This window comes from Neomonachus schauinslandi, chromosome 3 (assembly GCF_002201575.2).
Source record: "Neomonachus schauinslandi chromosome 3, ASM220157v2, whole genome shotgun sequence".
NCBI lineage: Eukaryota > Metazoa > Chordata > Mammalia > Carnivora > Phocidae > Neomonachus > Neomonachus schauinslandi.
In genome coordinates, this window is record NC_058405.1 from 181,804,732 (window position 1) to 181,816,995 (window position 12,264).

At 36.0% G+C, this 12,264-nt stretch overlaps 1 protein-coding gene across 6 annotated transcripts in view; it reads left to right on the forward strand.

The window, feature by feature from the left end:
* AGFG1 (ArfGAP with FG repeats 1) overlaps window positions 1-12,264 on the forward strand; it is a 73,657-nt gene that overhangs the window by 41,482 nt on the left and 19,911 nt on the right. For all 6 annotated transcript variants that reach the window (XM_021682959.1, XM_021682960.1, XM_021682962.1 and 3 more), the window contains 3 exons: window positions 2,484-2,599; window positions 6,457-6,619; window positions 7,652-7,805. In XM_021682959.1, coding sequence (XP_021538634.1) covers window positions 2,484-2,599; window positions 6,457-6,619; window positions 7,652-7,805 — 433 coding nt within the window. The remainder of the gene's footprint in view (window positions 1-2,483; window positions 2,600-6,456; window positions 6,620-7,651; window positions 7,806-12,264) is intronic.

Genomic DNA, 12,264 nt, shown 5'->3' on the forward strand with positions numbered 1-12,264 from the left:
CAAAAATTACATTTTTGGAGAATCATTAGTCAGGTTTCTGACTAAGGAGAGTCCCATGTGGTTCCTTTTAAATTGTTAAATAGTTTTTGGAGAAACTGGCCCTCTACAGGGTTGATAGTATTTCGGGCAGTAAGTTGCATCACCATTTCTGGGTGTCTGCGCTTCTTGGGCTTTGCCACTGAAAATTTTTATAATGAGATTGTGCCTTAGCCTAGAACTTATGTGTGTCAGCTCTACTGCCTTAATGATGGTATAGTGTCTGAACTGCGCCTGGAGTAGGAGGGAACCACAAGAAAAGTTGTCCTGAAACATGTTTGGGGTCCAGATAGAGGAGAAGGGTGAGTCCTTTTTCTGGTTCCTCTTTCTCCCTTACCCACTTCAGTGAGCAGGGTAAGATTGAGAGGTGTGCTGCTCCTTTTCATCCTGATTCCTCAAATCTTTGTCGGGCTTTTTGAAGCTAGATACTGTTCTTTTCACAGTGTAATAATTGGTTATTTTTTAAAACAATATAATTTTGGAAACTTGTGGACTAGTTTCTTATAGCTTTACTGAAGAATAATTAATTACAATAACATGCTTATTTAAACTATACAATTTTGATGAATTTTTATATATGTGAAACCATCACTATAGTGACAAGACAACATACATTTTCATTATCCCGAAGAGTTTTTTTGTGCCTATTTGTAATGTATCTGCTGATCTGCTTTCTGTCATTATAGATACGTTTATATTTTCTAAAATATAAATGAATGGAATCATACAGCATGTACTTTAGAGGGGGGTCTGGCTTCTCAGTCAGCATAATTATCTTGAGGTTTATTCATGTAGTTGCCTGTATCAATAATTTATTCCTTGTAATTGCTGAATAGTATCCTACTTGGATACTCCAAAATAGATCCATTCAACCTGTTGATGAACATTTTGGGTTGTTTCCACTTTGGAGTTATTATCTGTAAAGCTGCTGTGAACATTGTATACAAATCTGAGTGTGGACATGTGTTTTTTATTTTTGTTGGGTAAATACTTAGAAGTGGGATGGCTGGGTCATCTGGTAGGTATATATTTAACTTTTAAGAAATCGTCAACAGTCTTCCAAAGTGGTTGTACCATTTTAACATTTTTGAGAGTTCCAGTTGTTCCACATTGTTACCAACACATGATATGGTTAATCTTTTTATTTTTAGCCATCTAGTGGTATCTGTGGGTTTCTTTGTAGTGGAGTCTTGGTGTCGTTTTTATTTTCTGCATGACTGGTGATTTGGGGCTGCTTATTTGTGATGTGTATGTCTTTAGTGAAGTGTCTGTTCAACTTCTCTGCCCACTCTTACAAGTTTTTTATAGTTGAGTTTTAGAAACTTTTAAATGTGTTTGGATTCACGTTCTTTTAGGTTCTTAACACATTTTGCCAGTACTTTTTATCAGTTGGTGGCTTGCCTTTTCATTTTTTCTTTTAAGTTTTTTTGAAGAGCAAGAGTTGTAAATTTTGAAGTCCACCTTATCAGTTTTTTCTTTATATTTCTCTGCTCTTTGTGTTCTGAGTTCTGCATCATTTCATTTCTGTAATTTTTCTAAAAAGTTAAATATCTTAGATTCTTACTTTTTAGCCATTAGGGGTAAGAAAGCATAGGAGGTGATTATAAAGCTAGAGTTGTATCTGCCTTGTATTTTTGTTACTGTTTTTATACTTATTTATGATTCTAGTACTTTTTATTTTTTATTTTTTTAATTAATCTCTGCATCCAACATGGGGCTTTAACTCATGACCCTGAGGTCAAGAGTCATATGCTCTAGAGGCACCTGGGTGGCGTAGTTGGTTAAGCGTCTGACTCTTAGTTTTGGCTCATGTCGTGATCTCAGGGTCCTGGGATTGAGCCTTGTTTCTGGCTCCATGCTCAATGCAGAGTCTGCTTAAGACTCTTTTCTCCCTCTCCCTCTGCTGCCGCCCCGTCCCCCCGTTCATGCACAAGTGTGCGCGCTCTCTCTTTTTCAAATAAGTAAATAGATAAATCTTTTTTTAAAAGAAAGAATCACACACTCTACTGACTACAACCAGCCAGGCGCCGCTTTTTTGGTTGATTTTTAAATCTGTCAAAGATCCATGAAATTGCTGTTGGTCTAATTCCTCTGTTTTATGGGTGAAGGAACTGAGGTTTATAAAAGTATACGACTTAGTTCAGGGCTTACAGTTTATGGTCATTTCAAGACCAAAAAGTCCCAAATCCCCTCAAATCCCATTTCATTAATTGTTTCCCTGTGAGGTGTTATTTTTTATAATACTGTTGCTAAGATTTTATTGCAGACTGGATATATAAAATTTACTTCATTCGTTGCTTCTTCATTTTTCTTTGTGGTAAATATTCTCATTGAAAGGAGTGGTATTAAGTAGGTTAGCTTTTTGAAAGAATCCTAATTTTCCCTTAAAATTTCATTAAGTTAAGATGTTGAAATTAACACTTTTGTTTTTTTAATTCTTTCCAAAGGTCTGTAAACAGATTTGGCTAGGATTATTTGATGATAGATCTTCAGCAATTCCAGACTTCAGGGATCCACAAAAAGTGAAAGAGTTCCTACAAGAAAAGTATGAAAAGAAAAGATGGTGAGTGAATAGTTTGTATTTAGAGCAAAGGCTCCCAAACTCACATTAATTATGGGTAAGATTAATCTGAAAAGGAAGGAAGGAAATAGGTAGATAGGAAATAAGGAAATAGGTATGTAGGTAGATAGATCCTCGTTATATTCTGGCATTTTATTGGATTTGGTTTCTAAAAGCCTTGAGTTCTGCTTAAGTCACCTGTATTTAGCAGCAGCTTGTTCCTTAATCCCAGGCCTCCTACCCTTTTTTGGAAAGTTAGGGATCCTTCTTTCTAATCCTTCTGTAGTCCTATTAGCTTCTCAAGACCTTGTAGTTTTATACAGCCTCTTTCTTAAAATCGTCATTCGTTTAGCAAGTATTTGGCATCTTTTATATACTAAGCACTATGCTAAAGCTCTTGTGTAGTAATCCATCCACTTAATTGCATTTTGCAGTAAGTCTTTGATCGAAATATCCTCACTTCTCACCCAAGAAATCATTTTACTACCTGGTTAAGAAGGGAGCGTTTATGCTCCCCTGACTAAATCCATCAGATGTTAATTTTTTTTTATTCTTATGTTAATCCCCATACATTACATCATTAGTTTTAGATGTAGTGTTCCATGATTCATTGTTTGTGCATAACACCCAGTGCTCCATGCAGAATGTGCCCTCCTCAATACCCACCACCAGGCTAACCCATCCTCCCACCCCCCTCCCCAGATGTTAATTTTTAAAAAGAAGTTAAAACAAGTTGGACATATGGCTAGTAAAGCCCTTTAAAAAGCAGAGCAGGAAATATGTCTATAAAACTATATTCAGTTACTCTGGAGTCGTCACTTTTAGCTATATGAACACAATTTAATTCAGTTTACTAAGACTCTTTATTCAGTGGTATATATTTCCTTCTTGGGGGGTTAAGAAAATTAAGGAGAGAGTCACAAATAGGGGAATAGATAAGGAGGAAGTAAATGGTTTCTTGTTTTCCCGAGGAGCTGTATTTTAACCCTGGGGATCCTGAGGGAGTACTTGCTATGGTTCATGGGTGACATATCTCTCTTTTTATTCAGTGAGCACAGTAGAAAGAAGTGGCTTTGATATGTGTGCTCTGCGAACTTTGGATTCTTATTGTTTTCTAGAAGAGACTACTTTTTGCAAGGCAAGATTAGTCACAGCCAGGGGTACATTCAGCGGCACTAGATGCCTTCAGTATGAAGGGAGATAAAAACATACTAGTACAGTTTTAAAAGATTTTATGTATTTATTTGAGAGAGAGTGAGAGAGAGCATGAGAGCCGGGCGAGGGACAGAGGGAGAAGCAGATTCCACACTGAGCAGGGAGTCTGATGCAGGGCTTGATCCCGGGACTCCGGGATCATGACCTGAGCTGAAGTTGGGCGCTTAACGGACTGAGCCACCCAGGCACTCCCATACTAGTAAAATTTTAGATGAAGAAAGAAGAAAATCTTTCAGGGTGGAGTAATAGTAAAAACATGGTGGCATAAATGATTCTCTTAAAATGGAGTGTAAAATTATCCTTCTATTATTTCAGCCCTTAATTTCCAAGATCTTGTATCCTGTAGTTAGACCTTTCTCCTTGCATAGCTATAGCCTAATTTTGATTTTCCCAACAGTTTTACCAGCTCAGAAAGTTAGTTTGAATAGAATGTAGCTGGGATTTCAGATGGTTTATTTTTCAACTAGCAAAAGAAAAGGGTGCATGAGTAAGACTTAATAGATTTAAAACCATTGATTCCCTTCTTGCATTTATGATGGTAATTATAAAATTAGTAATTCAGACTATAACCCAAATAACTGTAAACCTCAAATAATTATAATTCATGTTACTTCCTGAGAAACAGGGTAGTAATGACAAGAATAATACAAATACACACTTGAACGGTGGGCACCTAGAGGGAGTGACCCACAGTCAGGTGGGCCAGGCCCTGTGCATTTTAAACTCACACTTCTGCATCCCTGGGACATGTAATGAGAGAGCAGTGCAGTGGGTTTTTAACATGACATAAGCACTATCTAAATGCAGTCTCCCTAAAAATCCTCACTGTACTTAACACCTTGAGGTTATTGTTGTGTTAGATCTGAAGGGGTTTTGAAATTGTTAGATCAGTTTTCAAACTCACTTTTACGCTACACAAGCCTAGCTTCTTTACTTTTAGTCAGATGAGTATTTTGAACCAAATAGTATTATCTGGTTTTATCCTTTGATAAAACTTGATATCCTCAGTGAATACACCAGATTATGGGAAAGCATAACTTCCTGTTTCCATTTTCATATCACATCTGTTCCATTTACTGGGAAAGCAGTGTATTGTTTGTCATTATTCTATAATTTGATAGGAGCTAACAGTAGCTAATATACCTATACCAGGAACTGTTCTAAGTATTTACAAATGTTAACTCAGTTACACCTCCTAGCAACTATATCTCCACTTTATAGATGAAAAATTGGAGGCACAAAGGGTGAAGTAGTTTGCCCTAGGTTTCATAGCTATTGAGTGGTAGAGCTGGGATTTGAACTCTGTCTCTAGAACATATAGGTGCTCTTAACCACTGTGTTTTCCTACTCCCCCATGTGATATGGGGGGTGGGGGTGGAGAGAAGGGTAGAGTGGGACAAAACCTAGAAATAGAACTAAAGCTCTCGCGTGATCCCAGCCCTAGAGATTAGCATTGGCAGTGTTTGGGCATTATGTTCTTACTGCCTCTCTTTCCTTTCTTTACTCTCTTCCTCCTGTAAATCTTGTACTTACATGACTGAGATCAAACCTGAAAGACCTGTAGTCTTAGGGACATCTTTCCGTGTTTGAACAAGAGTAGCTGTGTAGCATTCTATTATACAAATGTTAACATAACCCCTTTAAGTATTTTTCTCCTGATGAATGTTTGCTATGTAGCTAGTTTTTTGAAATTATAAAGAGAGCTGTGATAACATGCATGCGCATGTATCTGTGTTACTTATCCAATTAATCCCAAAGGAGAAGTTTCTGGAAGTTGTACTTCTGGGACACAGAGCATATCTATTTATAATATTTTAGTAGGAAATAACAAAATTTATAAAATTTTGCTTGGAGTAAATGTGAAATTTTAATTTGCATTTTTATGAGGTTACAAATGTTTTCATTTCTATGTCTCCATTTGTGAATTGTTTCTGCTTATTTAAAAATTGCATTGTTGATCTTATTCTCCTGGATTTGTAATAGACTTTTATATTTTAGACTGTTAACTGTAATATAATAAATATTTTCCCACTCTTCCGCTCTCTTCCCAAATGTTATTTATGATCTTATGATAGTTCAGTTTTTAAAAAATTAGAGTTTTTTTTTTTTTTTTTAAGATTTTATTTATTTATTTGAGACAGAGCGAATGAGAGACAGAGAGCATGAGAGGGAGGACGGTCAGAGGGAGAAGCAGACTCCCTGCCGAGCAGGGAGCCCGATGCGGGACTCGATCCCGGGACTCCAGGATCATGACCTGAGCCGAAGGCAGTCGCTTAACCAACTGAGCCACCCAGGCGCCCTAAAAAATTAGAGTTTTAACTGTTCATCATGATGCCTAACTATAGGTCCTCTTTTGCTAAAAAAAAAAAAAAAAAAAAGTTATTTATTTTCTTAGAAAAATTGTAAGTAAATAATTGAAACAAGTTTTGTGCTTAGTCTTTATTACCCTTTCTGAGTATTTCAATAAAGTGCAGTCTTAAGCTATCAATTCTAAGAGGGTTTTGAAATAAGATTAATGTTGAAATAGTCTCGTAAAAAAAGGAGAATTAAGTTTATCTTTTTTTTTTTTTAAGTTTATCATTTTTAAGCATAGTATTCCCTACGTTTTTCTTAGGTAACTGCCTGCTTAATTTTTCGTGTTTTAGGTACGTCCCTCCAGAACAAGCCAAAGTGGTGGCGTCAGTTCATGCATCTATTTCAGGGTCCTCTGCCAGTAGCACAAGCAGCACACCTGAGGTCAAACCACTGAAGTCTCTCTTAGGAGATTCAGCACCAGCACTGCACTTAAATAAGGGCACACCTAGTCAGGTGAGTAGTCTGAAGGCTTTGTAGAGGCTTCCACTTCAGGAGGATAGTGAGCATCGTGAATTTGACAATTCTTTAAGACAGTAGCATAAACCTATATGCCAACAGCATTCTGTCCTGAAGGTTTATAATACATTCCAAGGATCTTGGTTAAGTGGTTGGGAGGTGCATATTTTTGTTCTCTTCTGCTATGCAGATTAGTTTCTTTGAATGCTCCACAGGTTTGTAAAGGTATACAGGAATGTTGTTAATAGCTAGCTGTCATATAACTTACATTTAGTAAAACCTGACTGTAGGGGGACCATCAGAGTTAGAGCAGTATAGTCTCTGTGATGGACTTTTACAAGAAGGAATTTCTTAAGCAGTAGAATTTTCTCCCTGCCTGGTTGTGAAGCATGTTTATCATCGAAATACAGGTGGCTTTGCATTACATACCTTATTTTAAAAAACTAAACAGACTGAAGTCTTTTCATAACTTGGTAAAAAAGTTAGTGTTTCTGCACTTTATTACAATTGACTGAGCTGTGACAGATTTTTTCCTGTCTGGCTTTACAACGTCTGCCCTACACAAGAATGGTTCTGAGGCAGAGTACTACTTGAATGAAAGCCTACCCTTTTTAATAATGCGCACTCGGGCATCTGGATAAAATTACTCAGTTTTCACAAGAGGTTTGAGTCAAAAATAAAGAGAAGGGTTAAGTCAGTATGTTGTACTCTTCCCATCATATAAAGGATGTGTTTTGTGAAAGTCTTACCATTGCTCTCTTAGCAGTAAGTCTGCCTTGTGTTAGAAGGTGTAACAACTGTTGTAATACAGTATTTTTTTGCCTTTGCCTTTGTACTTAGAATTGAGAGATAATTTGGAAATAGATGTTGAAAATGTACTTTTCAAAAAATCGCAAAGTATTCAAAACTACAAATAAAAGATTATGTAATCTTTAAAACTATGTTTTAAACTTGGTGAATTGGAAATAGTATTAGAAAAATGTAGCACATCTGACCAGAAGCTCTTTATAGTTAATATGTGGTTTATAGTCTCCAGTTGTAGGTCGCTCTCAAGGGCAGCAGCAGGAAAAGAAGCAGTTTGACCTTTTAAGTGATCTTGGCTCAGACATCTTTGCTGCTCCAGCACCTCAGTCAACAGCTACAGCCAATTTTGCTAACTTTGCACATTTCAACAGTCACGCAGGTACGTGTGTTTTTCCCAACAGCTTTTTGCCAGATGCATATATATATAGCACTGAGAAACATCCATTCTTTTTAAAGCTTAAATATCAGTAAATGTGTTCTATTGAGGGGTGGGCCCTCATAGCTGTTGACGTGTAATATGTAGCCATGTAACCCTGGTGCTTTTTTAATCACAGAAGAGATTATACTTAATGTCAGATACTGACCTGACCTCTTTCCAAAGAAAAATGGGGAAAGACTTTTTAATGTATTTTTTCACCCTTTTAATATGGAAAATTGCTAATATTCAGAAGTGACCAGATAATAGAACCGTTGTGTACTCATTGCTTATGCCTAATCTGGTTTCATTTGTCATTCTATTCCTTAACATTGCTCCTCTTAATTATTTTGAAGCAATTTTAGATATATTTGTTTATCCCTAAATATTTTATATGTATCTATAAAACAGAAGAACTTTGTTAAACATAACCACAGTAGTGTTATCATTCCCTAACTAATAATAATAATAATTATAACAATAATTATAATTATTATTATTTATTAGTCACTATTCAAATTTTCCATTCCAGTTCAGACAAACACACACAGAGTTTATTCAAATAAGGTGTACACACTGCACTTGGGAGATATATCACATAGTCTGTGGGTTCTTCCTCCATCTCTATTTTCTCCTCTGTTATTTGTTGAAGAAATCAGGTTATTTGTCCTGTAGAGTATGTAGTTGATTTTACTCTGAATTTGTTGATTGCACCACTGTGGGGTCCCTTAACAGGTTCCTGTTGTGCAAACCTGCTACATACAGTTTAAGAGGCACGTATTATTGATGGTTTCTGTTTTTGTAATGTGAGCTGTTGATGCTCCGTGCCTGGGTCCATTATGCAAAATGTTGATATTCTAAATTTATCATTCCTTCATTTATGAGCTGAAATATTTCTTCAAAAATCTTTGGTTATCCAATGGTATAATTTGTATAGGAAAGTTAATATATGACTGATTCTGACCAGTCACATATCAGAATGAGTTGAAACCCCACCATATTTTAATGATCTGTTTTTTGTTTCATATCATTATGGATTCATAGATTTAACATTTGCTACATCTCAAATCTGTTGTCATTATTATCTTTATTGATGTTCATATTATCCCATCTTTAGAGTAGCAGTATCTTCAGGTTGGCTGTAAAAGATATGACTTCTTTTTTTATTCCCAGACTTATCATGTTTGTTACAAAGAGTTAAATGTACTTCACCAGAAATTAGAAATTATGGAGTTTTGTTTTGTAAATGAATATATAAACCTTGCAGTTACCTAAGTAATATTTAAAAATTGATTATTAAAGTGTAGATGAAGTCATTTGTGCCTTTCTAATTGTAATAGTAAATAATGATAATGGACAGTGAAATGGCATAATGTGGTGAGAAGAAATAGGCTTTGGAGTCAGATGGAGTCAGTCTTTAGAGTTGTTTCTTTATGCTTCCTTCTACTTTTTTTTAATAAGGTCTGAAACAAATAATACATTATATGTTAAAAAAAAGAAGATAGTAGGAAGGGAAAAATGAAGGGGAGGAAATCGGAGGGGGAGACGAACCATGAGAGACTATGGACTCTGAGAAACAAACTGAGGGTTCTGGAGGGGAGGGGGGCAGGGGGCTGGGCTAGCCTGGTGATGGGTATTAAAGAGGGCACATACTGAATGCAGCACTGGGTGTTATATGCAAACAATGAATCATGGAACACTACATCAAAAACTAATGATGTAATGTATGGTGATTAACATAGCATAATAAAATTAAAAAAAAAGAAAAATAAGGTCCGATGTAAACGGTCTGAAAGCCTACATTGTATGTATCAGAGATATGTGTGAAATAATCTTTTGGATGCCAGTAAGCTTTGATGTGTATGTAACAGAAAATTTACCTGTCTGCATTTGTGAATGGTTGAGTAAGCATCAAACCGAATGTGGAGCACTAAAATTAAGAATTGATTTAGTCATTTTGTAGCCCTTTTATTTGATTATTTGAAACTTTGCTTTATATTTTTGCATGACTGGGGTATTAGCTAATGTTTTTTATTGTTTCTTTGTCACTGATTTCCATAACTTTAATTATATAATCAGGAAAAATTCACGACTATCTTTCTAAAACTTGTATTTCACTATTTTGTGAGCATAGCAGAAACTAGCACTTACAGAATTGATTTCCTATTTGTATTTTAGAACTTATTTTACCTTCTTTTACTCACCTGTGAGATTGTGATGCTGTTCGTCTTTTTCATTTGATGATCTGGCTTATATAGTTGGGTAATAATGGTATAAAGTGTAACATATATGTGTGTGTATATATATATATATACACACACACACACACACACACACACACACACACACACACACAAACATACACACCAAAAATGTACTGTTTAAGATAGTTCGAAAAATTATGGAAAAGCTGCTCTTCAGCCACATTTCTTTCTAGTAAGCATTAAAGGAACTTTTTCTTTTAAATATTAATGAGAAAAAAATAAATATTAATGAAAGGATTTTCTAAGGGCCTGCTACAGAAGGAAATTATGGTGTAACTTACATATGTTTGTGTGTGTGTTTGCTTTAAAAAGGGATCCTAGAATGAAGAGGATCTCTTTTTCAGCAAAGATTGTACTGAGAAGGGTAAGAGGTCAGGAAGCTTAAGATGTTGGGGCTGTGATAGGTTTCCCTTCTGTGTTAGCTATGCAGCGAAAAGCCCAGGAAACCAGGAGAGACTTTTTCCCCTTCACCCTCCAGATGGGTAGCCAGTCTCCTGTGACCAAAGAGGAGCCCCAGCTCTCTGTTGCCCCCTGTTGCTTTTGAATGCTGGCAAAAGGAGTTGAAGAATCAAAGAATATAGAGTAAGCCTTCTGTAATTCATGAATAGTTTGCATTTATCTCAGTTTTACACTTACTGATACATAATTTGAAGTGACTGATAACTACCAAGCTCTTTTGTAAATTTGCAACTTATTTCATGTTTCCCTTATGTTTTTGTCTTTAAATGCAATTTGTGAATATTCACCATTCAGGGAATTAATGCTGTATTCTTCCAGGTAGCCTTGTTAGCCAGAAATAGTTACACAGGTCATTGCAGCTCTACAAGCTGCTTGGTAGCATGATTTTACTCATAGCATCAGTAACTCCTTTAAAATGCTCTTTGAAAATAATAGCCATTTTTTAATTGTAGAATATGTTAAAGAAAAAAGGAAAGAAATGAAACCTGTAATTTTATCAGATTGTTAGAAGATAGTAGATCTTAACTATTTTGTCTCTTTTCCACATGTGATGGAAATGGTAGGAAAGATGGGTCTGTGAGGATGTAGTTTAATAACCATGTCAGTTGGGTCAGGTTGCCTAAGAGGAGTAGTTTTTTAGCCCAAAGTTCTTTTTTACAGATGCACACTCAAATCACCTTTTTTTTAAAAAAAACTCCATTTGATTCCAGAGTAAAATATATACACAGGCTACAAGAAGAAGCTAATAAAATTATTCATTTATTTCCTCTTTTTCCATTCTATGTCTTTTTCCCTAGCCTTTATAAGAACCCTGAATCTTTTATTTTTCCATGTATGGCCCACAAATATAAAGTCATTGATAGCTGAGTTGGCACCCTGAAGTTTTCATGTTTTTTTTTTTTTTTTTTTAAGATTCGTTTATTAGAGAGAGAGAGAGAGGGCATGTGAGCGAGCATGCATGCAGCAGGTGGAGGGGGGCAGGGAGAGCATCCTCAAGCAGAGTCTCCCAAGAGATCATGACCTGAGCCAAAACCTAAGAGTTGGACGCCCAACCAACTGAGTCGCCCAGGCACCTCTTAAAAAACCTTTTAAGGTGAAAATTTTCTCGTGTACAGATTGATGTGACGGAACTTTTAATAGCAAATGATAATTACTCAGATAGGCCAATCTAGTTAGCATTATTTTATAGGGAAACCTGTTATGTTTTCAGATAGTTTAATGGCTTAAAAGCCAGACGTCTTCACCCTTCCTCTGAACATCCTGGCTGACGTGGTATGTGAGGATGTGTATCAGTGGTGGGATTATTGCTGTGTTCAGGAAAAGTCATCTTCTACAGAAGTACTTACTCAGTTAGAAACATAATTAACCTACAGAATTTAATAGTTAACTTTGCTTGGTTGGTAGTAAACCTATCACAAACCTATGAACTATAAACTGTCATTGATTTTTGTCACACCTTGTACTAGGGATGGATGTTAAACTTCATTGTCTTGCCACCCAGTTAACACAAGTGAGTAATATAATGCATTGTGGAAGGAACCACATGCAAAGGGGGATGTTCTAATCCCCTGTTGACACATGGATATACAGCCTCAGGACTACCAGATAACACTGATTTTAAGAGAAGCAAGAAAGCTTGTTTATTTAATGTGCGGTGTTCTAAGTGTTGGGGTTGATGAAAAAGAATTTAAATATGTAGG